This window comes from Vicugna pacos, chromosome 10 (genome assembly GCF_048564905.1).
Source record: "Vicugna pacos chromosome 10, VicPac4, whole genome shotgun sequence".
NCBI lineage: Eukaryota > Metazoa > Chordata > Mammalia > Artiodactyla > Camelidae > Vicugna > Vicugna pacos.
This window is the reverse complement of record NC_132996.1, coordinates 71056749-71079639: the sequence shown is the minus strand read 5'-3', so window position 1 is coordinate 71079639 and position 22891 is coordinate 71056749. Positions and strand designations below refer to the sequence as shown.

Sequence of the window (22891 nt, the reverse complement as noted above, 5' to 3'; positions counted from 1 at the left end):
GGAGTCAGACCCGGGCCCAAAGTCGGATCCATCTTCTTAGCTGTGCGGTCGTGGGCAGGTTAGTGATCCTTTCTCCGACCCGGGCTAGGATTAGCTATTTATAGGGGCGCCGTAGGTATTACATAGGGCAATGTCTATAAAGGGCGAGCATGAGCTAGGCACTGTGCTAAGTGCTTTTATGAGCATAGCCCTAATCAGTTGGCCCATTTTTCAGGTGAGGAAACAGGCTGGCAGGGCGAGAAATCTCGCCCTCCGCTTTATGCTGGCAGAGGCCGAGGTGGCGTGCCTCGGTTTCTCATCTGGCACGCTCCCCAGGGCGCCCCGCCCTGCCCCATCCAGGTCCCGCCCCCGGCCCGCCGCGCGCGGGGAGTCACCGCCCACCCAGGCCGCAGCCCCGGGCGCCTCAGCCAATCCGCCGAGACCGGCGTCCGGTGCATTCTGCCTCGCCTGCGGCCCTCCCGCTCCCGGCGCTCGCTTGCTGCTCGCTCACTCCGCAGCCACCGCCGCTGCCGCCGCGCTTCTGTCCGCCGACTCGGTAAGGCCCGGCAGAGGCCGCGCGCCGCGGGGAGGGCGGGCTGCGGCGGGGGCCAGGGCGGGGGGCGGCGGAGATTGCCGGGGCCCGGACTGACCCCGCCTGTACCGGGGCGCGGAGGGGAACCCTTAACCCTCTCTCGGACTCAGTTCGTAGGGAGCCAGAAGCTGGAGTAGGGCAGGTCTCCTCACCCCCTGCAGTGGATTAGATCTGCGGGTCTGACCTGGGGTCGGTCTGCATGCCGGCAGGTCCGGTGCGGCTGCGGGAGGGATGCTCAACCCTTAGGACTTGGCCGGACGCTTCCGGTCTGGGGCCAGCAGGGCCACGGGCTCCCTTCCCTTTCTCATCCCACCCTCACTTCCCAGGAGTGGGTTGATTGGGTCTGGTGGGTCCGCCGGAGGGTCAGTCGGCCTGCGGACAGGTACGGTGCGGGAGCTAGAGGGATGCTCAGCCCTCCGGACTTGGCGCCGCCGATCCTTTCTTGATCCCACCCCGTTCCCTCCCCTTCGGAGGGTGGACTGGGTTCGGGGGACCGTCTCGGAGTCGCGGGCCGGTCCCAAGCGGAAGCCGGGGGGGCGCTCGGGACTCAGCGGGGGGCAGCGGACCGCCCCCCCCAACTCTCGGCGCCCGCCCCCGCAGTGCAGCCGTTTGGACACGCCCTTGGCGCGGGGACTCCCGGCGCTGTCCGCGCTTCCTCGGTGGATGCGAAAGGGGGTGCCGGGTCCGGGTCCCCACTTGTGAGAGTCCTCCATCCTCCCGTGCAGCGCGGGGTCTAGGGCAGGTGGGCACAGAGTCGCGCCGGGAGTGGGAGCAGTTTTGCCAGGGGTGGGAGGGTGTGGGGGTCGTCACGTGATCAGGCCTGGGCGAACTTGGCCCGAGAGACCGGTCGGCAGGGTCAGGGCGGTGGAGCAGCCCCCGCTCCCAGCCCCGACTCCGGCAGCCCCTAACCCCAACTCTGGGCGAGCCAACAGTCAGTTCCTTTCGTTTTGTTTGGAAAGGCGGTGGGTCAGCGTCTTTATAATGTAAATCGGTGGCTGGCTTTCCTTAAAGCCGAAGGGAACAAAGATGATCTTACACTTTTTTAACTCTGAGAGTTAAAAATCCCTAGTAATCAGGACAAATTTAATATTCCCAACTCAGAAATGACTTTCGGTTCCTCTGTTCCATGTGATATTAAAATATTGAAGGATAGATTTTACTAGAAAACTGGTAACTTTGTAAGTTACCTAATAAAGTGACAATCAGTTTAATCTTTTGAAGTGTGTATCTTGTTATACCATTTCTCATACTGGCATCCGGTGTCTGGTCATTCCAGATATTCAAGCATTTTTATTCTAAACCACAAACCAAATGAATAAAAAATGGCCGAACTCACTGGTCTTTTTTTTTTTTTTTAATGGCAGCAAGCATCACCCCCACCTCCAAATTATTTGAGGTGACTCTTAGTGTGGTGTAAATATGAGGGCATTAAGCTGATGATAATGTTATCGTTGAGGCGAGGGAGTGTTTAGTGGTTCTGCCTCTGCGTGCCCAAGGCGCCTTTTCCCATGCAAATGACCGGTTTTCTTACCAAGATGTGTTGCTGGACCTGATCTTGCACACTGAACTCCATCTGAACAGCTGCTGGAATCAGAAAATGGGCCATCTTAAGGAGTGCACATACTTTGTATCAGAGCAGCAGAAATTGGCGTCAAGCACAGGCCAAAATAACCTTTCGAGTTTGTACTGAAAACAAGCAGCCTAACCCAGAGTTGAAGGGAAGAAACCTGGCATCGCTGTCGCCCTTGGCCCGGGACCCCAGCCCCGTGGTCACCGAGCGGTCAAACCTGGGTCTGCGGGGAGTCAAGGGGCGAGGGCCCGGGCTTACGCAACTCTGGCCCCAAGTGCCCATTCATGGAAACACCCTTAATTTCCCCTTGGGCTTCGCAACGCGCCCCTTCCGGAGGCGCTCCGGGCTCGCGGGGCGCACTGCCGCGTTTCTGGCGTGGGTTGCCTTCGGGCACACTCAGCTCTTAAGTGTCCCCAGGGCTGGTCACGCAGGGCTCGGCCTTCCCACCGAGAGGCGCTGCGTTTTGCCCGCTGTCGCCGGGGTGGCAGCGCGGGGGACGCGCGCCAGCTCCCTCCGGAAGGTCTCTGCGGGCTTGGCGGGTGCAACAGGATCTGAGCGCCTGGGACGCGCCAGGCCGGGGGCGGGGCTCGCGCTAACCTTTCCCCTACTTTTCTCAGCCGTCACGTGACGTTCGGGGGAGGGGCGGGGCGCGCCGACCGCTGTTGCTGGCGGGGCGGGCGACGATGTGTTCGCTGCGAGCAACTAGGGACGCAGCCTGCGGTCTACAGCCGCGGGGAGGTGGGAGGCGGAAACGCGTGCCCGCTCGGCCCCGGGCCGGTTCTGCACTTTGATACGAGTGCATTTTTCCCTTTGTTGGAAAAAATGTTTAGTCACTCTGCATGGTTATCATTGGCAGAGCAGAGCTCTGTTGCCGGTGGAAGCCTGCACTTTGAATTCCGGAAAAATTGCTGCTTTTAAGAATAGAATTGTTGTTCAAGCTGGTCTGTTTCCAGTGTTTCCGAGATTCTGTCTCGGACTTTAAGCAGGCTTCTACTTCCTTCGAATGGCTCGAGCCCCTCTTGAGTTTTTCCTGCGAGGACTTTTCTTTTTTTTAAAGATAAATAATAGGGGGAGGATATAGCTCAAGTGTTAGAGCGCGTGCTTAGTATACACAAGGTCCCAGGTTCAGTCCCCAGTACCTCCTCTAAAAATAAGTTAAACCTAATTACCCCCCCAAAAGAAGAAAATTTTAAAAGAGGTAATATAAGCACAAGATGAAGGGGTGCGAGTGGAATTTCAGTGCAGGCAGCGCCCCTCTCCAGAAGGCACCGCCCCTCTCCAGAAGGCACCGCTGTTAAGTTTCTTTGACGACTATAGCGATAGTCCCGGCTGCATGGGGCATTTTTAAAAAATCTACTTAACATAAGGAGGAATATTTTCTGTTTGTTGATTTCTGATATCTTGTTGCCTTTTGTGAACTTCCCCTTTTACCCCAAACAAATATTAGGTGGACATTGGGTTCCCAGCAGGCCTTGGGCTGAGGCCAGCTTGACCTTCTTGGGTAAGTTAACTGGGAGCCGCAGTTCTGAGGAGTGTCCTTAATGGTTTTTTTTTTTTTTCGTGGGTGGGTGTTTTTTATGTCCAGGAATGTTCTGGGAAGTTAATAATTGAAAGAAATAGATTGTGCTGGGTGAGGTGACCTCTCAGGGTATAGGGTAGGGTATTGGCCACCATGGAGGGCTGGAAAGTTGGGTAGCTAGCTACTGCTCAGCTTCTGAAGGATTATTGGCTGATTGTTGGGCACCGAGTTCTTGAGGTAAAAAGGAAAGGACTCTAACATACCTTACATGTGGTGGTTCACCTACCCACCCCAGGAACCGGAGGGCATCTTGGAGCCTTCCCAGCTGTCCCCTGAGCCCCAGAGCTGCTTCTGCTTCCTGAGAGGCGCTTGAACTCGCCTTCCTCCCCGTTTCCATGACCCATAGCAGGCATTCAGATGTATGTTGAACAAGCGACAGAATGGTTGAGCCCCTTTCTCCCCTGGATTGCAGTGTGGCAAGGGGCCTTTGGGGCAGGGGACATTGGTGTGAGGGAAGCAAGGGCAGGTGCAGCTGTTGGGTCCCCCCTCGGTGGACCTTGCTTCACCTTGTTACTGTGGTCCGGAACTCCTGCGCTGGAGACCAGCAGCTCCTTCCTTCCACATGTGAAGGGGTCAGCACCCCCACCTTCCCCCCAGAATACTGGCTCCGGGTACCTTACACACACACAGCATTCAGCACGTTGTGTTATGTTGTGTTATGATGCCCTGGCAGGGAGGAAGCTCCTTGAGGCCGGGGACACTGAGTTTCTAAGGAATTGAGCTAGGGGTTAATCCCCTTTCTTTAGAAACACCCCCCCATTAAAAAAGTAATACATGTTTGTATTAAAAGCAGACACAAAACAACCTTGCCTTTAAGAAATTGTCATATGCTGTAACTCAAGCTTTACTTTTTATAAAATAATTCGTCATTGATGAAATTATGCATTTATCACTGATTTCCCATGTCAGCTCCTCTGAGCCTTAAAAAGATTAAATACATGGAGTTTTGGGTTCTTTTTACTTTTGCAAGCACACACTGCTGTGCAGAGTGAGGTATAGCAAGGGGTGCAGAAAGTAAATCGGGAATGTTGCTGAAAAATGTCAAAGATGTTTGGACAGGGTATCAAACACTGGCTGGGGGCAGTGGAAAGAGGAAGGGAGTTTACATGGAAATGCACATTCTTGGGGGACTGCTGGGAAGGTGCAAAGAGTGTGTTCCTGCAGTGGAGACCTAGTGTGGTATCAGGCCCATCTCTTGCTCTCCTTGGGTTCATGTGAGGGAAGGGTAATATGCATACTTATATGCCAGGAAACAGATCTTGTGAATGGCGATGACATTTGCTCCAGGCCACACACACACACACACACCCCTCCCTTTCTGAGTAAGTGGCAGAGCTGGAATTTTAACCTGAATTTGTGTTCTCTAAAGCGTGTACTCCTTCCCTTTAACCAGCTGCTCCCCAGACCACTGTGCAGGCAGAGGCCCGGTGTTGGCACTACCCCCACCCCGGGGCCCACTGGACATGACACTGGATCAGCCGTGCGTGTTTCTGGGTTTCCATTCCTCATCAGTAAAGTGGTGCCTCTGACACCTGTCCTTTGTCTTACAGGGGTTTTATGAGTATCCAGTAAGGAGCCAGATGTGAGAGTACCTTCGAGGGTGTGAAATGAATAGAGCTTCCGGCAAACAATATCATGGCTGCAGGCAGGATTTACAGGAACGGCTGCGTTCTGCAGTCCCCCAGATGGGAACATGTGGTTTAAGTTCAGTTGCATTTCTGGGTGCAAGCACCTGCATGGGGAATAGGGGCACCACTCCCCCAGTTCTAGGGACAGTTGTGGGAACCACACTCTGGTGGGGGCTAGAGGTCTGGGGACTGCTCTTGGGCGGATGTCTGCCTTTCCCAACTGTCTTTGCTCAGGACGTCGGCCAGGTCGGAGGGGGTCCTTCTGGGTGGGCATCCAGAGAAAACGCTTGAATAGATAGTGCAGATAATTAGGGCCTGCAAGACATGCTGTGTTCTATTTATTAAAAAGTGATCCTCGATGCCCTTTCCCCAGTTCTTTTATTTCTCTGTATTTCTCTGTATGTACCTGATTAACTATTACTTGTTAATATGACACACTATAAGCCTTAAGTTAAAATTTTTACTTGATTTTGACAGTGCCTCGGTCGGCAGGAGCTGTGCTGCTTTTTGAGAGCTGTAGAGAAAAGGATGATGAGTCAGAATTCCCCTATAACCCGCCTTGACCCAGCATCTTGCCCCTGTGAACGGCTTACTAGGATATACTCCACTGCAAGGAATTAACCGCATGGCCAGTTTAAATATCGCAAACATTAAATGTTCAGTTTTGAATTAGAGATATAGTGGGGAGGTATAGCTCAGGGGTAGAGTGTGTGTCTATCATGCACAAAGTCCTAGGTTCAATCCCCAGTATCTCTATTAAAAATAAACAAGTAAAAACCTAATTACCTCCTCCCCACCAAAAAAAATAAATAAAAATTAAAAAAAATAAGGAAATTAAAAAAAAAAAGATACAGCCCTTCACAAATGAAAGCTGCTGCCCCTTTCTGGTACATGAAGCCTCTCCCCAAAACGTACAGTGAGTTTTGAGTCTCATATCCTTGCTTCTAAGGTGATGCCATCAGATTAGGGAGAGAGCAGTTTGCATTTGTTGTGTACACAGTTGGTGAAAAATTGAGCAAGATTACAGAGAATTAGGGTTGTGCAGAGAATCAGGGCTGTAGGCGAATAAAGATGTGGCTCGTGGGCGCACAGGGGACGGGCGCCCCCAGCCCCGTGGAAAGGAGGGCTTTCATTTTTCTTCCCATTACTGCTCATTTCTGCCCACACCCAACCCCTCAACTTCATCATCCATGTAATAGCAGGAATACTAAATACGAAGGAGCAGAAAGGAACCTGAGAAGAGACGTGAACCCCTGGGCTGGTGAATCCCTTGCAGGACCCTCCTGGCGCTTTCCTTGAAGTGCTTTGGGTAGCAGTGCTGAGGCTGGCTTGGTATCACCTTGATCGTCAAGCATGGCAGGAACGTGGTTTCCCCAAGTTGGAGCCAGTCCTAGGGGGCAGAACCAGCTTTGTTTAGCCAAGCAGAATGCCTCCCAGGTGTTGGCCACCGGACGTTGAAGAGTATGTTGTGGATGATAAATGCTCTGCCCTCCACCAAAGATGTTAAAGAGTCTCTGCCTGCAGTGTCTTCTCTCAAGAGTTTTTCCAGGGGTGGTGGCCCAGGTGTCATCCAGCCTCACCCTTTTTCCCTGACGAGGGAGGCAGGCTGTGCTCCTGGAGGCCCTGGCTGGTATTCCTGCTTCTCTAAGCTGTCACTTCCTGTGGGTAACCTTTTCTCAGGATTCCCAGCACAGTTGTTTCCCACTGGATGAGATGGGCTGCTGTCTGTCAGCTGGATTTTAATAGAAGGCAGGGCCTGCGGGTCTATGAATTGTGCGATTCTAGCGGGAAGACCGGAGCATGTAAAGAATTTTCGAGTTGGCACCCATCGTGTTTGTAGTTACTGTTGTTTTATTGCTGGTTGCGATCACATCACTTTGGTTACGACAGAGTGACCTAATTTTATATCTGTGTTGTAACTTTAAGAATCTTAAATTGAACTTTCACGGAGTACTTAGCACTTGACTTGATAGGTAAGAACATGAGTTTTGGAGTTGGACCTGAGTCTGATTCCCAGCTCTGCTGTTTGCTAGCTGTGACATTGGGTAAGTTTCTTGACATCCAAGCCTTGGTCTTCTCATTAATAAATGGGGATAGTGCTAGTACCCATTTCCTGGGGTTCTAGTGGGAATTAAATGGGTTAATGTTGGGGGAGGGTATAGCTTAAGTGGTAGAGTTCATGCTTAGCATGCACGAAGTCCTGGGTTCAATCCCCAGTACTGCCATTAAAATAAACAAACCTAATTACCTCCCCCCAACCAAAATAAAATAGTTAAATAAGATAATAATAAATAAATTAAATATTTTAAAAAGTCAGCCATAAATTTTAAAGAAAATGGATTAATGCAGGTAAAACGTAGGTCACATTGTCGGGTATATGCCAAAGAGTTTGGTAGAAGGAAGATTTTGTTTGTTTGTTTGATCTTTATTGTTAATTGCACAAGAATTCATCTGTATGCTCTGCCTACCTACAGCCTATCCCCTCCTTGTTTGGGGAGTTCAAGACTATGTCAAAAGACTTCTAACAACATGTAATTTACTTACATATTTCCATTGTGTTCTTGGAAGTCCACTGTAACATGGCAAGCTTTATTGTTGGTTTTGACTGATAGAGGTGATTTCCACATCTCTGTTTTCCCCGGGCCGTTTTGAGGTCTGGCCCCATACTTTGCATTGGATGACCTTTCACCTCCTTTCCTTCTGCCGGTCACAGAACCTAGGCTGAAGGCGGGCAGGGCTCTGGAGGGACACATTGTGTCTTAAGGATGGCTTTTTGATCACGCGATCAGTCATGTGATTTGCAGGCCGCTACCCTCTGAGGTGAAATGTTTTTGTTAACAGGAATCGATTGTGAAGAAAGAGAGCAAAAGCGAGCAGATTTGAAAAACGAAGTACAGACCAACTGATTGGCCAAAAATTTGGGGAGTAGCATTGGGAGAATTAAGGTTATCTTAGCAAAACTGAATGAGATGTTGCAACGTTTCCCGTCAAATTGTCCGTTTGCAGTTCTGTGTTCCAGAACTATCTATGGACCTCGTGGTTTGTTCGGAGAATGCAACAAGGATTCGTGTCCCGGGGAAGTTTACAGTTTATGTCGGAAGGTTAAATGGATCATTTACAAGTGAAAGTCGTGTGCCAGCAAGCGCAGGTGAAATTGCTAGGTGTGACTGACAGAACTCCTGTGCTTCTGGAATGTAGATTCCAAGGCGGGCGCCTGGAGAGGGCAGCCCTGAGCCAGATGTGAGGCAGGACAAGGGAAATGGACACAGGGCAGAAGGCATCCTAGCTGTGAGTCAGACTTGGAAGGGCCTGGCTGAGTGGAGGTGACCAGGGGACAGCCTGGCAAGGCCTGGGGAAGAGCCACGTGATGGACCAGCTATATGGATTTACGAAATTGCAGTAAAATAGATGAACAACAGGGAACTATATTCAGTAGCTTTAATAACCCGTACTGACAAGGAATACGATAGTGACTATATACGTATAACTGAATCACTGTGCACCAGAAACTAACACAACATTGTAAGTCAGCTCTACTACAGTTTTTTAAAAACTGCGGTAAATAGGTCATCATTCTCAACCAGAGCGCCTTGTTCTGGATCTTGGTGTTTTTCCTGGAGCAGATTAGCGTAAGGTGCTTAAGTGCTCTGGCACAGACCTTGGTGGCAGTCTCGCTCCTTTAGTGGCCCTCCTGCTTTCTAAAGCGGCACCATCACATGGTTCCTGTGGTCAGCCCCAGGGGGAGGGGGAGGGTTGGCGGGTGAGGGGCAGGGTTGGGAGGAGCAGCGACCAGGTGTGTCCCAGGCCTGGAGGTTTGTGCAGGCTTATCGCTTGGCTGCTCTCCACCTGATGCAGCCAGAAGTGATTTCTGTCCTTCTAGAGGAAGGAACCACACAGCATGCCAGACACACAGACAAAGAATGCTTTTGTCTTCAGTGTGTGGGATACATTTCTGGGAATCTCCTCCAGCTGGGGGGTTTGCTGTCACAAGCAGCCGCCCCCCAGTGTCCCCCTGAGCTGGTCTGGGGGCGCAAGGCAAGAGGTGGCCTTACATCAAGAACAGCCCCCAAGGGGCCTTCTCCCGTCACCCAGCCAGACCTTCTAGAAGGTGCTTCCGCCCTCAGTCTGCCCCTCCAGTTCAGAATTCTTGTCAGAAGTTCTCCCTCCGGTAGTTGCTCAGTGATGATTTGCAGAAACAATTGAATGACAGAAGGGGAGACAGTTCACACGCTTTCTCCTTTGGCCCCCCAGGAACTTGGGGCACAGGTGTTCATTCTGCCATGTGGGTGGGTCCCCCTGGTTGTGCTGCGTAAACCTGATCCCCCGGGCAGCTCCCCTCTCTCCACCCAGGTGGGGATGGTCCTGGTGAGCAGGCAGCATGCCTTTGAAAACCAGCAGGTTCTGGTGCCTGCGTCCAGCGCGGGGCGAGGAATGGGGTAAGGACCGTTCTAGCCCGTTCCAGCCCGGGCACAGCAGATGATGGAGGTATTGCAAGGAGAGGTGGCCGGGAGGGTGTGGGAAAGATGCAAGGTTAATTTCCGGTTGTCTTGTTTCGGCATGAGTGAAGACAAGCTTGAAATGTCGAGTTGTGTGCGCAGGTACAGGCAGAGCCCCATGGGTGGTGACACCTGGGGTGCAGGGGGGCTGGAAGAGGAACGGTGACCCCCCAGCTCAGAGCCCAGAGGGGCGAGTGGCAGCAGCGGATGAACTGGTAAGACAGTCTAATGCAACTCCAGACTTGATAAAAGGTAAAAGTCCATTGGTAAGTATGTCAGTATTGCCGAGACACAGCACAACCATGACAAATGTCGTAGGACACCTGAAAGCATTTAATGGTAATTCTCCAATGCCGTGAGGTCACAGTTGTTTGAAGGGGGCCTTAGTGTGAATGGAACACAGGGTGAACACATCAGGGAGGAGGGAGTGATGCACCCACCCACCTGACTCTCGTATTTGAGGAGAGAAGGTTTAGGTGTGTGAGGGAGAAATAGGCAAACACTTGGATTTCTCAGGGCGGTGGTGGTGTCGTGACAACTTTATTGGGAGGTCGTCCACATCCCACGTAGTCCACCCAGCCGACGTGTACGTGTCAGTGGTTTTTAGCAGATTCAGAGCATGTGCAGACGTCACCCCCAGTTTTGGAACATTTCTTCCCCACAAAAAGAAACCCTCCTCCCAGCCTCCCTTGCCCCCGGTCCTGGGCAGCCGCGATGCTGCTTTGTCTCTGGATTTGCAGGTTCTGGACTTTCTGTGTAGGTAGACTCCTGCCTGGCTTCTTTCACTCAGCATCATGTTTTCAGGGTCCACCTGTGTGGTGGCTGATGTTGTTGTTTCATCCCTTTGTGTTGCCAAGTCACGTTGCGTTGGATGGTAGAGCATGTTTCATGTACTTGTTCATCCATGGAGGGACGTTGGGTTGTTCCGACTTTTGGGTTGTTACAATTAATGCTGCTGTGAACACCGGGTGCAAGTTTTTGTGTGGACATACGTTTCCAATTCTCTTGGGCACTTGCCCAGGAGTGGAGTTGTGGGGTCATGTGGTAACTTGGTGTTTAACTGTCTGAGGAGCTGCCAGACTATTTCCAAAGGGGCTGCGCCATCTGCCATCTCCACCAGAGGTGCGCGTGGATTCCGAGTTGTCCACAGCCTCGCCAGCACCGTTATCACACGTCGACTTCATGGTCATCCTGGTGGGTGTGAAGTGGTATTTTGCTGCAGCTTTGTTTTGCATTTTCCTGTTGGCCACAGTCCAGGGACGTCGGGGGGGGGGGTATATGACAATGATAAATGTTTCTAGGTGCGACGCTGTAGACTCCAGGGTGGAATTTTTGGTAGTTAGATTTGTGAAGGGAGCTTCTCAAACCCTTGCCGTCCATCTGGTTCATTCATTTTGTGCTCGTGGCTCAAGTCAGGAGAGACCGACTCAGGATAGCCATCTTGGCTTCTGCAAAACTCGAGAAACAAATTATTCATTTTGGGATGGGGGTTGCATTCGGTTTTTAGTCTGAGCCAGTCGAAACAAGCAAATCCTCAGTGAAATTCAGAGAGGTCTGATAAGGCCATTGACTAGACAAGGAGACTGCAAACATCCTGAGTCCCTCTGCCCTCGCCCAGCAGAGGTCAGATTCCTGGGCACACATCACATCACCTTTGCAGAGAATTGGCTACAAACACTGTGTTTAACCTCCTGCCTTTTCTGCCTTCCTGTCTGTGTAAAAATATGATAAATTGTTGAAAGGTAGCCAAACGCATAATTTTATTTGCTGTGACAGGCCGTGCAGAATCCTTATCTCTGTAGGCTGGCCTCGTGTTCACCCCAGGCTTTGATGGGAGGAGAGATTAAGAGTCAGCCTCCAGGCTCTGGGGGAATCTTAGAGCCACCTGGGCAGCTTTTCAAGAAGTGGATTCAAGCTGTTGGTTTGACAGTTTAGGAGGAGGTGGTCCCCCGAGGAAGAGGTGGAGGAAGACAGAAGGTGCCCAGCAGGGCCAGGGAATGAAGTGGGCTTTCCTTTGCCGGGCGGGAAGGCCGCAGGGGGCCGAGCTGGCACCGGGTGAGCAAGGTACAGCCCCTTGCGCTGTTGACGCCACTTTGATTTCACCAGCCTCCAAGGAGGAAGGCCCACCTGATCCTGAGAGTTGCGAGTGTCCGGTTTTCGTGGACTCTTGGGTGCAGCCTCAAGTGGTTTCCCAGGGCAGCAACCACACTTCCACAGGGGCCAGGGCACTTGGAGTCGGTCCCGAGCTCCCACCGGAAGATTCCGGCTCAGGGCTGTCAGGACTGTGTGTGGACTTTCTGTGTCAGCCTCCCAGCTGCCGGGGATGGGATTTGCCTCTGCTGAGCATGTTGCTAAACCACCACCAGCTTCCTGTGTCAGCCGGTGTGCCCGGGCTGGACCTGCAGGCGAGGTGGGATGGCCAAGGCCAGGGCTGAGGGGTCCCACTCCTGGACTCTGCTGATCCCCCAGGGCCTCCAAGCAGGTGCTGGACGGGCGGGGCAGGGTCGATGTGTGGTCAAGGAGTTGGATCTGTTGATGAAAAACACTGAATCTGTCCAACACGGACGAAACCCTTAAATTTGGAATGGATGACACTTCTGTGCAAGTAGGGGTTTTCTAACGTCCGGTGAACTCCCCCCGTGTCATGTTCTCCTCTGGTCTTTCCAGGAGATCGCTGACCATGGCAGAGGCTCACCAAGCCGTGGCCTTCCAATTCACGGTCACTCCTGATGGGATCGACCTCCGGCTGAGCCACGAGGCCCTCAAGCAGATCTGTCTGTCCGGACTTCACTCCTGGAAGAAGAAGTTCATCAGATTCAAGGTTTTCAGACACTTGCTTCAATCCGTTCAGTATTCCTTTTACCACCTGAGAACTCCAGGTGCTACTGGAGTAGGCGTGTTTTAGAGTGGTTGCTGGCACAGCACATGTGTTTGTATGTTTCCGTGGTGCTTAAGGCTTATGAAACACTTTCACAGATTGGCTCACTGGGTTCTTGGAGAAATTCCGTAAGGCAAGTAGGGAGTCGGGACCCTGAGTGCAGGCCGGGAAATCGGGGCTCCCAGAGGGTAAGTGACCTGCTTGGGAGAAGCGGAGTAAAGGCTGATATCTATGTCTCTGGCTCTGAGTCCAGAAGCCTCTACGCTTTGTAGAAAAAGGCTTGTTTTCCAGCTGTGCAAAACAGTAGTGAGTTTCTTTAACAGATAACTGGCCAAAAAAATAGTCCAGCGTTGGAAAAGATGCATGTACATTCAAACACAGTTAATGACATGGGTTCTCAGTTCTGTTCACCTGAAAGAGTGGACATTTAGTCACCATTTTAAAGCACGTGTCTTGTTTTTAATTCATTTTAATTTATTTTTAAAAAATCACAGAAGGAACAAGTAAATGCATCTTTTAAAAAAAATTCAAGCAAGATGAAAGCCCCTGACTCAAAAGTCCGCCGGGGGAACTCCTACGGTTTGTGTGTTTGTTCTCCGGTTTTCCTTTCAGAGGGAAGGGTGAGGAGGGCTGGGAAGGAAGGCCCAGGAGGTAGAGTAGGGGAGAACGGTGGCCAGCGAGAAGGTGGGCGGGCCCCTGGGGCCTGGCCTGGCTGGACAGGTGTCCCCGGGCTCGGCGGAGGGTTCCGGGGCCCACCTATGTGGCCAGGCCACACTGGGCCCTTACATGACCCACTGGAAGATGAGGAGGGCGCCCCCTACCGTGGAAAGTGCCGTTTGCACACCTGGCCTTGCTGAGCCTCCTTTTTACCTTCATGTGAAGGAGAGCAGATGCTGGGGTGCACAGATGTGGCCCTCATCTCAGCCCCTCCGAAACGTTGTTCTGTGACTTTAAAGGCTTTGTTGAGGGGAGGGTATAGCTCAGTGGTACAGTGCATGCTTGGCATGCACGAGGTCCCAAGTTCGATCCCCAGTCCCTCCATTAAAAATAAATAAATAATCCTAATTACCTCCCGCTCCCCCCAAAATAAAGGCTTTGTAATACTGCTGAGGAGGCAAGATAGATAGATACAAAAATAGACAATGAACAGCGAGGGCCCCGCTTAACCACATGGCTCCTTGGAGGACCATCTGATGCCCGGGGTGGGGTGGGGCAGGGCTGGCAGAGCGGGTGCAGGGTGGGGGTGGTGTGGTGAGCAGAGACACTGTATCTAGAACCTTCCTCTCTCCATTTTAACTTAACCTAATGTATGTATGTATTTATTTATTTTACAAGAACACTTTTTACTTCAGAGAACACTAGAAGCCCCCCTATCCCTCCACCATGTTTGAAATCTTTTTCTCACACCTCTTGACCATGGGAATAGCACGTAGGAATGCAAGTATCTTCTGAGGGAATTCGGATAAAGCGTTGAGAGTTTTCAAATCCATTGTCTTGGTCAGATCAGTCCCTTATTAAGATGGCTTTAGTAAGAATTGTTTCTTAATTGGAAGCTCTGAAGCATACACAGAAGTAAAGAAAATAATGAACAGAGCTGCTTTCCTGCTAGTTTCCACAACTGTCGACATTTTGCCAATTTTGTGTCATATTTCCTCCCACTCCCACCCACACCCCGATAGTTCTTGGTTTTTTGTTTTATTTTTTTGAAGAGGGGTTGGGAAGATTTGGCTGAAGCATCTTATGGAAAATCCTCGACATGGAGTGAAGTCTCCTGTAAATACCTCGGAGTCCAGCAGTGTCTGATTCAGGAGCAGCAGGAGCGGTGGTTTTGGAGTAGGGGTCTTGGGGCATCCCAGGAATAGCAGGTTGGGGAGAGGACATCGTGGTTGGCTCAGTGGCTGGTGTCCCCAGTCAATCTGGGTGGATCTCGGACTAGTGCCTTGGGTGATTCTAATGTCCCGGGGTTGCTCCCAGAGGAAACTGTCTTAGCTAGGGTTTTGGCTCAGAAGTGAGGAAGGGGAGCAGCTGGACAGAAGTTGGAACAACCCGGGGCTGGAGGCTCTGGGAGAGGTTTCCAACAGTAACAGCGAGGTCGCTTAGCTGTCCGCATGTGCGAACCCCCCTCCACTACCTGACAGCTCACTGGCCCCATCACCAGGCGGGATGTTGCTCATGTCGTGTGTGTCTGTTTTTAGAATGGCATCATCACCGGTGTGTACCCGGCAAGTCCCTCCAGTTGGCTCATCGTGGTTGTGGGCGTGATGTCAACGATGTATGCCAAGATCGACCCCTCTTTGGGAATAATTGCAAAAATCAGTCGGACCCTTGACTCAACGTAAGTCATCCTTTCAAATCTCAGAACGATCTCGGAAGTTACCGACTCTTGTTGCTGGCGTTTTTATGTCTTTTCAAACATGAGGACCGTTGCTGCCCTCACGTCCACTTTCTCCCCGTGTCCTGCACTGGTATTAAGGTTCCCTGGGGAGTTTGTGGTCCCTTGTGGCCCTTTCTCTGAAGACCAGGGGTATGAGGTGCAGCTTGGTCCCAGGTACCGCAGGCACGTGTCAGGGCCCGAGGCGGGGCCAGCGGTGACAGTCCACTCAGCCTGGCCAGCGGGGTCCTCAAAACAAACTTCTGCCCCGGGAGCTGGTTCTGGACAAGGTCTCTTCCCTGCACTGGAGTCCATCCTGGAGTTCTGGACCCTGAGAGCTGACTGCTGTGGGGGCTCTGGGGGGACCTTAGCCCCTTAGCTCCCTGTCAGAGTGGCTTTGAACTTTGGGGGGACCCTAACACTCTCCTCGAGCTGTAGATTTTTTTAGAATCTGGAAAGTAGGCTTTTTTCCTACCGTGAGATTCAGCCTGGAGAGGAGACTTTGGGTTGATATTTTTCTCGAAAGGTATGTGGTGCCTGGGGTCTTAGGCCAGGATATGCCTCTGGAGGGCATTTATGGGGCCCCTCTGATGTCCTTTCTTCCCTCCAGCCCTGGGGGTGGCCCTGGCTCCTGTGTGGGATCTCCTGCCAGTCGGACCCTGCGCTGCGGTGACCTCCAGAGATACAGGTTCTTGGCCAGAGTCACAGAGAGAGGAAGTGAGGGGGCTGGAACTCAGACCCATCTCCCCAAACCTCTGAAACCCAAGCTTCCTTCAACGCGCCCTGAGCCTCCCATCGGGGAACTTCCTGCCAGACAAATGCAAAAGAAACACCCCTGCCTGATGGGTGTTTGAGTGGTCAAATGAGGGGACACACACAGGGCTGTCTCCATTCCCCGGGTTGTGTGACTGTGGCCCTTGCTCTGGAGGACATGGTTTGATTTTCTGGGTAGAAAGGTCTAGTGCGCCCAGCCCGGCCATGGCTGCCCCGTGCTGGACCCCCGATCCTGTTCCGTGTGCTTGCTTCCATCGGTGAGCATTTCCGGTCTATTACTAGAGAGATGATAGTCCCCAAGTCCTCCTCTCATGATTGGGCTTTGTTTTTCGGGCCAGGGGCTTGGGGAGGAAGGTGGAGTCCGTGGGGCGGGATGCCCGTGTGGTCCCGAGGCCAGGGCCAGTGTCGGAGTTGGGCCTAAGCTAAACAGATGAATTTCTGAGCCTTTGAATAAAATCAGTTAGTTGTTTGGATTTAACTATTATTCTTTCAGAAAAGGAGAGGAAAATAAAGTGGCAAAGTGTGACAGAAAGGAAAACCCACAGCCTGGGGCTGAATTCCAGCCTGGTCATGCTAACGAAATGATTGAGCAGTCTTAACTTAAAGGTCTGACTCTTCTTCTGTTGCTCTGAGGGAATGCCCCATACTCCTAAGAGCTGTTCTGTATTCTCGAAGCCCCGGGACACAGGGAAGTCACAGGGAGTCCCTCTGAGTCACTCACGGCCTCGGGACGCTGGCTCATGCCTTCAGCAGTGTCTGCAAGGCCCAGGAAGCAGATCCCTGTCGCCGCAGTGAGTGCTGCCTGGACTGGACGCCTGCCAGACTCGTCGGTCTGCCTGGGCGCCAGGCAGCCAGGGCAGGGACCTTGTCGTGCTGGTCACTCCAGCCCGAGCCTCTCCCCGCCTTCCTTTATTTCCAGGGAGCTGCAGGCCTGCCCCACTGCAGACAGCTCACCTCCGCCCTGTGCTGTCCCTGCCTGCTTTTCAGACTGCCGTGGATTTAACACAGATATTTAACTGATTCTCCTAACACGATTATATTTAGACAAGTTGGCTATTTAAAGCTCTCTGTAATCTGAGTCTTTATGTGATTAGTTTCTTGGTCCCGCTAAACCAGTCGCGGTAAACTGGGCCATTCCTGGCTCAAATTTAGAAAGACCAGATTAAGGGCCAGAGTCTTCCAGGTTCAAGGGCTGTGCTGGGAAATCTTCCCGGAGAGGGTCTCCGACGTCCCGAGGTTGCGGCTTCCGCTGGCGCAGGTGTGCGCGGTGCTCTGCGCCGGCTGGTCCGCGCAGCCTGGGAGAACGCCCCCAGGAAAAAGCTTGCCTGCCGATGTTTGCTGCCCAAGTGCCTGTCTGTGTGTATATATGTAAGAAATGCTGGATGTGTCACTTGTTTGTTCATGTTAAAATACTGTTTGATTTTTGTGAATCAAGTATGTGTATCATTTCAAAATTCAGCGACATAGCACTTAGGAATGTAAAATACAGATTATCTGAAAGATACATTCTTAAATCCCTAGATCCAGGTTTGCCTGCAGATGAGACTATTAGAAAAGAAGGTATAGGTTTAAAGTGGAGACTACGGTTGAACTTGACCATAAGAATTGAGAGGTTATGGAAAGATACAATTTTTTAACATTTTTTTCTTTAAACTTTTTATTTTTAATGGAAGTACTGGGGATCGAACCCGGGACCTCCTGCATGCTAAGCACGCACTCTACCACTGAGCTATACCGCCTCCCTCCTCTAGAAGGATACAAGTTTTGAGGCAAACTTTTTTACCAGTATTTTACTTTTTATTTCTATCTTACTTCAGTAACAGGAGATGTTAGATTGGTGGTTTCCGAATATTGGCAATGCCTTTAGGTTATGTATGATGGATGTTTTAATCATTTGAAGGACACGTAAATCATTTTTTAGCTTTTTAAAATGATATATTTGGCATATAACATTGTATTAGTTTTTAGGCATACAACATAATGATTTGATGTATGTATATATTGCAAAATGATGACCACAAGTTTAGTTAACGTCCATGACCACATGTAGCTTCAGATTGGTTTTTTTTCTTTGGTTTCACATGTAACTGAGATCATGTAGCATTTGTCTTCCTCTGTCTGACCTATTTCACTTGGCATAATCCCCTCAGGGTCCATCGGTGTTTTCACAAATGGCAGGACTTCCTTCTCCGTTTTTGGCTGAATAATACTCCGTTGTGTATCTACCGCCTCTTCTTTATCCATTCTTTTGTCCGTGGACACTTGGGTTGTTTCCATATCTTGGCTATTGTAAATAACGCTGAAGCAAACATGGGGCACCTGTATCTTCAAGACAGTGATTTCATCTCCTTCACAGAAATACCCAGAAGCGGAATTGTCAGATCGCATGGCAGTTCTGTTTTTAATTTTTCTGAAGGAACTCCATCCTCTTTTCCTCAGTGGTTGCATTAGTTTGCATTCCTACCAGGGTGCCTGAGTTCCCTTTCCTCCATATCCCACCAACATTTGTTATTTAAATGATTTTATCTCACAAATATTTTGTGGTTTCCAAAACAACTAAAACTACAACCCGCCAAGATGTACAAATCGCTGCATTTCTTCTCATTTTTAAAGTCCCATCTTTACCAGAAACTGTATCACTTTCCTTAGCAAATGAAAATCTCTTCTAAGTTTTCAATGTAAACGATCATTTTACACGATCAGTTTCTACATTTATTCATGATAAATATTCCTGCCTAGATCCAAAACAAGCTCTTTTGATATAAATCATTTAAGTAATAATTTTGCCAAAATGATCTGCATTTCTTGAGAGTAACAGGGAAATCCGAAGATGTGTTCAAGGGGAAAAATTCGTGGGTAGCAGGAAGGCAGGCACAGGGTTGCTGCCAGCTCCCGGCCCAGGAGAGTGCAGGTCAGTCCGGGGCGTGGTTCTCATCGTGGGCAGGCCCTGGCCTCACCCATCACCTTGTCGTCGTCCCCGGACCTGGAGGAGGTGGCATGTTTTCCCAATTACATGGATTAGCCTCAGTCTGTTTTGAGGCCAATGGGGCCGGTTCATTTGGAGGCAGGAGGAAAGTTGGTTGAGCCTTTGGAGAGCTGGTCAGTACAGGTTGTCCTCTCCCATCAGGCCTGAGTCTGATCAGGGCCTGTGGCCACCTCTGTGTCCCCGGAAGGCTGTTCCACCTTGTCGCGGGTGGCCCACTCTGGCCCGCGGCCCCACTTCCAGGCTGACGATCCTGTGGCTTGTCTGCTTTTGTTTGGCAGCGGCTCCATGTCCAGCCGGACAAAGAACGTGGTCAGCGGCGTCCTGTTTGGCACGGGCCTGTGGGTGGCCCTCATCTTCACCATGCGCTACTCCCTGAAGGTGCTGCTGTCCTACCACGGCTGGATGTTCCTCGAGCACGGCAAGATCAGCCGCGCCACCAAAATCTGGATGGTAATTTAGCCCCACTGCCGCGTGGGGCTGGGGTGCATTTTTTCTTAACCGCTTTCTTGGGGTATGCCTGACGTCCGAAAAGCCGGGGCTCTTTAGCAGTTTGATGTGTTTGGAGTTAAGTATATATCTGGGAAACCTTTATCACTACCAAGGCCACAGATTTATCCAACTGCCGCCCCCCCTCCACCCCCAGTTTCCTCTGCCTCACCTCCTGCCTTTCTCCTTTGGCAATAAGAGCGTTCAATATAAGATTACCCTCTGAGCAAATTTTTTTTTTTTTGCGAGGCTGTGGGGAGGTAATTAGGTTTATTTTTTATTTATTAAGTGGAGGTACCGGGGATTGAAGCCAGGACCTCATGCATGCTGAGCAAACGCTAGCTCAGCCAATTTGTAGGAGTACAACACAGTATTGTTGGTCACAGGCCCGATGTCATGTGGGAGATCTCCAGAACAGACTGATTTCGTGTAACTGAAACTTTGTACCCTTTAACCGCCCCCAGCCCCTGGCAACCCCCGTTCTCCTCGCCGCTGCCGCAATTCCAGACTCGCGAGGTGCTGTAGGATGTGTCCTTCTGAGCCTGGCTCATCCCGTATCTGGTGTAGGAAGGGGGCTTTTCCTTCTGAAAGGAGTGTCCTCACGGGACTTTCACCCCTTGACGCTTGGGTGATGACTTGGGTGCCCACCTCTAATTGCCGGAGAGGTTTGATTGCTCAGCGTTCAATGTTTGTACCACTGAGCTATCCCCACCCCGACCCTGTAGCTCGTTCCCTGTACCTCGACGTTCTCTCTGAAACGTTGACGCATACATTTGGGCCAGAGACTGTTTGTCTTTAACGGTGTTAGTACTTCCTGAGCATCTTGTATCAGTGTCTGCTGGGTTTGTCTTCCAGGGCATCCTTGAAACAAAAGTGCCGTCCATCCACTTCCTTGTAGCTTTTCTAACAAGCGTGGCGGTCAGTGGTTTCCCAGCTGACCAGTGTGACCAGGGCTGCCTGATTCGCCCTTAGCTTCTGGTATGTTTGCCAGCTTACCTCGGCCCTCGGCCTGGCGGTCACTTACTTGCCGTGTGCGTGGATGTGTCCTGATCTCACCACATGCTGGTTCCATCTGTGGCTAAATGCCACCTCTGGGGGGCTTTTCGTGAGAAAAGAGTAGCCACCACAGCCTGGGCTGCACTCTTTCCCAGACCGACTTCTGCTATTGCTTGGATGTAAGGTTTCTGATCCAGAGAAGTCGAATTTAACACCCAGACAAGACGCTGAGGCAGTTTCCACACTTCACAAAGTAAGGTACACGGCATTTCCGAGGGTGGCCTTCGTGGCTCGTGTCCAGCTGAGTCCCAGAGCTCTCGGCACCAAGTCACCGCCCCCCATACATACACACTCTGTGAGCCCTAGAAATTCTTCGCGGTCTGGGCAGCATGGGATGCCCGGTTGTCACACCAAGTTTAGATCGTTCCAGACTTGAGCAGGGGCTGACTGCAGGCAAGTGTGTGCCGTCCACAGGCTTGACAGTGACCGAACGGGCCGCCCTGCTTCTCCCAGGCTTGGCTCCAAGTCCCCGTACGTCTCCCAGGCCCTGCTCACTGTTGCCAGAGCCTGGAGCTGACCCCGAAGCCAAGGGCCTCACCCAAGTAGGTGGGTGGAACTTTCCCTGTGTGCAGAAGCACAGTCAGACCTAGTGTCTGGGTGTCCTGGACTGGGCAGGACTTCCAAGGCATCGGTCAGACGTAGACTTTCGTTCCACCTGGTTTTATTCGGGATTACCAGTTTGTAAGCTGAGACCTGCGAGTGTGGGGACAGAAAATGGACTAGAGGAGAAATGAACCATCACAGAAAATCAGTCAACAGTCAGGAGGTTATATACACTCGATGACTAGTTTCAGATCTTTAACAGAGTCTCATCTTTGACAATGTACCTTTTTCTTCCTTTTTTCAGTGTATGGTCAAGATCTTTTCGGGCCGCAAACCCATGCTGTACAGCTTCCAGACGTCTCTGCCCCGCCTGCCGGTCCCAGCCGTGCAGGATACCGTGAACAGGGTAGGTGCAGCTTCCGGCCCCTGGAACGTTCCCTCTGAAACGCCAGCGTCTTTGGGATTGAGGTTTATTATGATTGATGAGTGTAAGTTAATTTACCATCACAGGCTGTGTTAGCTCTCAGCAGTAGACCTTGTAGGCTTGTGAAAAGCTATGAATCTTTTTTCCCCCTTAGTGAATCAGCCACATCTTAGGTGTTTTTTAAAAGGCATCATATGTGATGCAAAATCTGGTTGGCAGAATTGCTTGAGCAGTTTTATTGAGGTATAATTCACATATCATACAACTCACTGATTTAAAGCGTACAGCGGGTTTTGATATATTGTTTTAAATTATAGTAAATGTATATATAACATAAAATTAACAATTTTAGCCAATTTATTTTTTAAAAATTGGGGGAGAGGGGGTAATTAGGTTTTATTTATTTATTTATTTTTGATGGGGGCACTGGGGATTGTGCACGCTAAGCATGTGCTCTACCACTGAGCTATACCTGCCCCAACCCTGTCCCCATTTCAAACTGTAAAATTCTGTGGCATTAAGTACATTCTGTTAGTACCTCATTGCTTTTTATAACTAGCGTCCTACTATATGCATAATTTAAAATTCACTCATCTGTTGATGGGCATTTGAGTTGTTCCCACCTGTTGACTCTTGTGTGTGCTGCTGTGAACATTCACGTACAAGGTTGTGTTTGGGTTTCAGCTCTTCTGAGCTCAGATCTAGGGGTGGAAGAATTGAGGGGTCATGTGGAATTTCTGTGTCTCACTCCTTGAGAAACCGCCAGGCTGGTTCCTGCAGCAGCTGCACCATTTTACGTTCCCACCAGCAACATAGGAGTTTTTCCACGTCCTGTGGCCCCATTTTAAAAACTATAAGCAGGAAACATCTTCGCTGTTGAATCCAGGCTTAGTTATTTAGTCCTTTCTGGCCTTCACAAGCTCTTCTGTGCCCTGACCCGTTTGCCGGCGGGAGGTGGGGGTGAGCCCCTGGGCTGTCCTGGGGGGCGTCTCACTTGGCTGGCAGGCTCTGCCTTCTGCTCGCGTTTGGAGCTTGTTCAGAGCGTGATATTCTGTTTCATGAATGCACTTACTTTGAATAAACTTCACCGTGTTTAACAACTGGTCGTTTTGGGGGGAAAGCTGGGGCCCACCGCTGCCCCCAGGCCGCCCTCCAGCGCATTTGCTCGGGTACGTGTAGACGCTGTTGCGTGCCCTGCACTGCTGCCTGTGCGCTCCCCCCTGCGAGGGTCTGTTCAGCCGGAGCAGATCAAAGTGGGGGCCCCGAAAGCCTGATCTGGGGGCCTGGCCTCGGCCTGGTGGCGTGACCGCCCCCGTCCTCGTCATTGTCCTGTCTCCTCCTTCCTGTCCTGGTGTCCTGAGCACCGGCCTTTGGTTCCACCCTCCACTCTCAGGGCCTCCCCAGCCATCTCACTGGCACCTTCGCAGCTAAGGTGAGAATAGAGCTCTTCTAAAGGACCAAGTGATGGAGAAAAGACACACCATGATCTTGTCAGTCTGGAATCCCCTTTGGTGATTTCGCGCATGTGC

At 51.1% G+C, this 22891-nt stretch overlaps 1 protein-coding gene and 1 non-coding gene across 2 annotated transcripts in view; both read left to right on the top strand.

Annotated features, from left to right (window-relative positions):
• The first annotated feature begins 377 nt into the window (after positions 1–377).
• Positions 378–22891, top strand: part of CPT1A (carnitine palmitoyltransferase 1A) — a 49042-nt gene continuing 26528 nt past the window's right edge. The window contains exons 1-5 of the mRNA XM_072970482.1: positions 378–535; positions 12512–12665; positions 14918–15057; positions 19132–19303; positions 21243–21344. Coding sequence (XP_072826583.1) covers positions 12525–12665; positions 14918–15057; positions 19132–19303; positions 21243–21344 — 555 coding nt within the window. The 5' untranslated portion in view covers positions 378–535; positions 12512–12524. The remainder of the gene's footprint in view (positions 536–12511; positions 12666–14917; positions 15058–19131; positions 19304–21242; positions 21345–22891) is intronic.
• TRNAD-AUC (transfer RNA aspartic acid (anticodon AUC)) lies at positions 6033–6104 on the top strand. Its single transcript has one exon. It is a non-coding gene; the product is annotated as a tRNA-Asp (tRNA).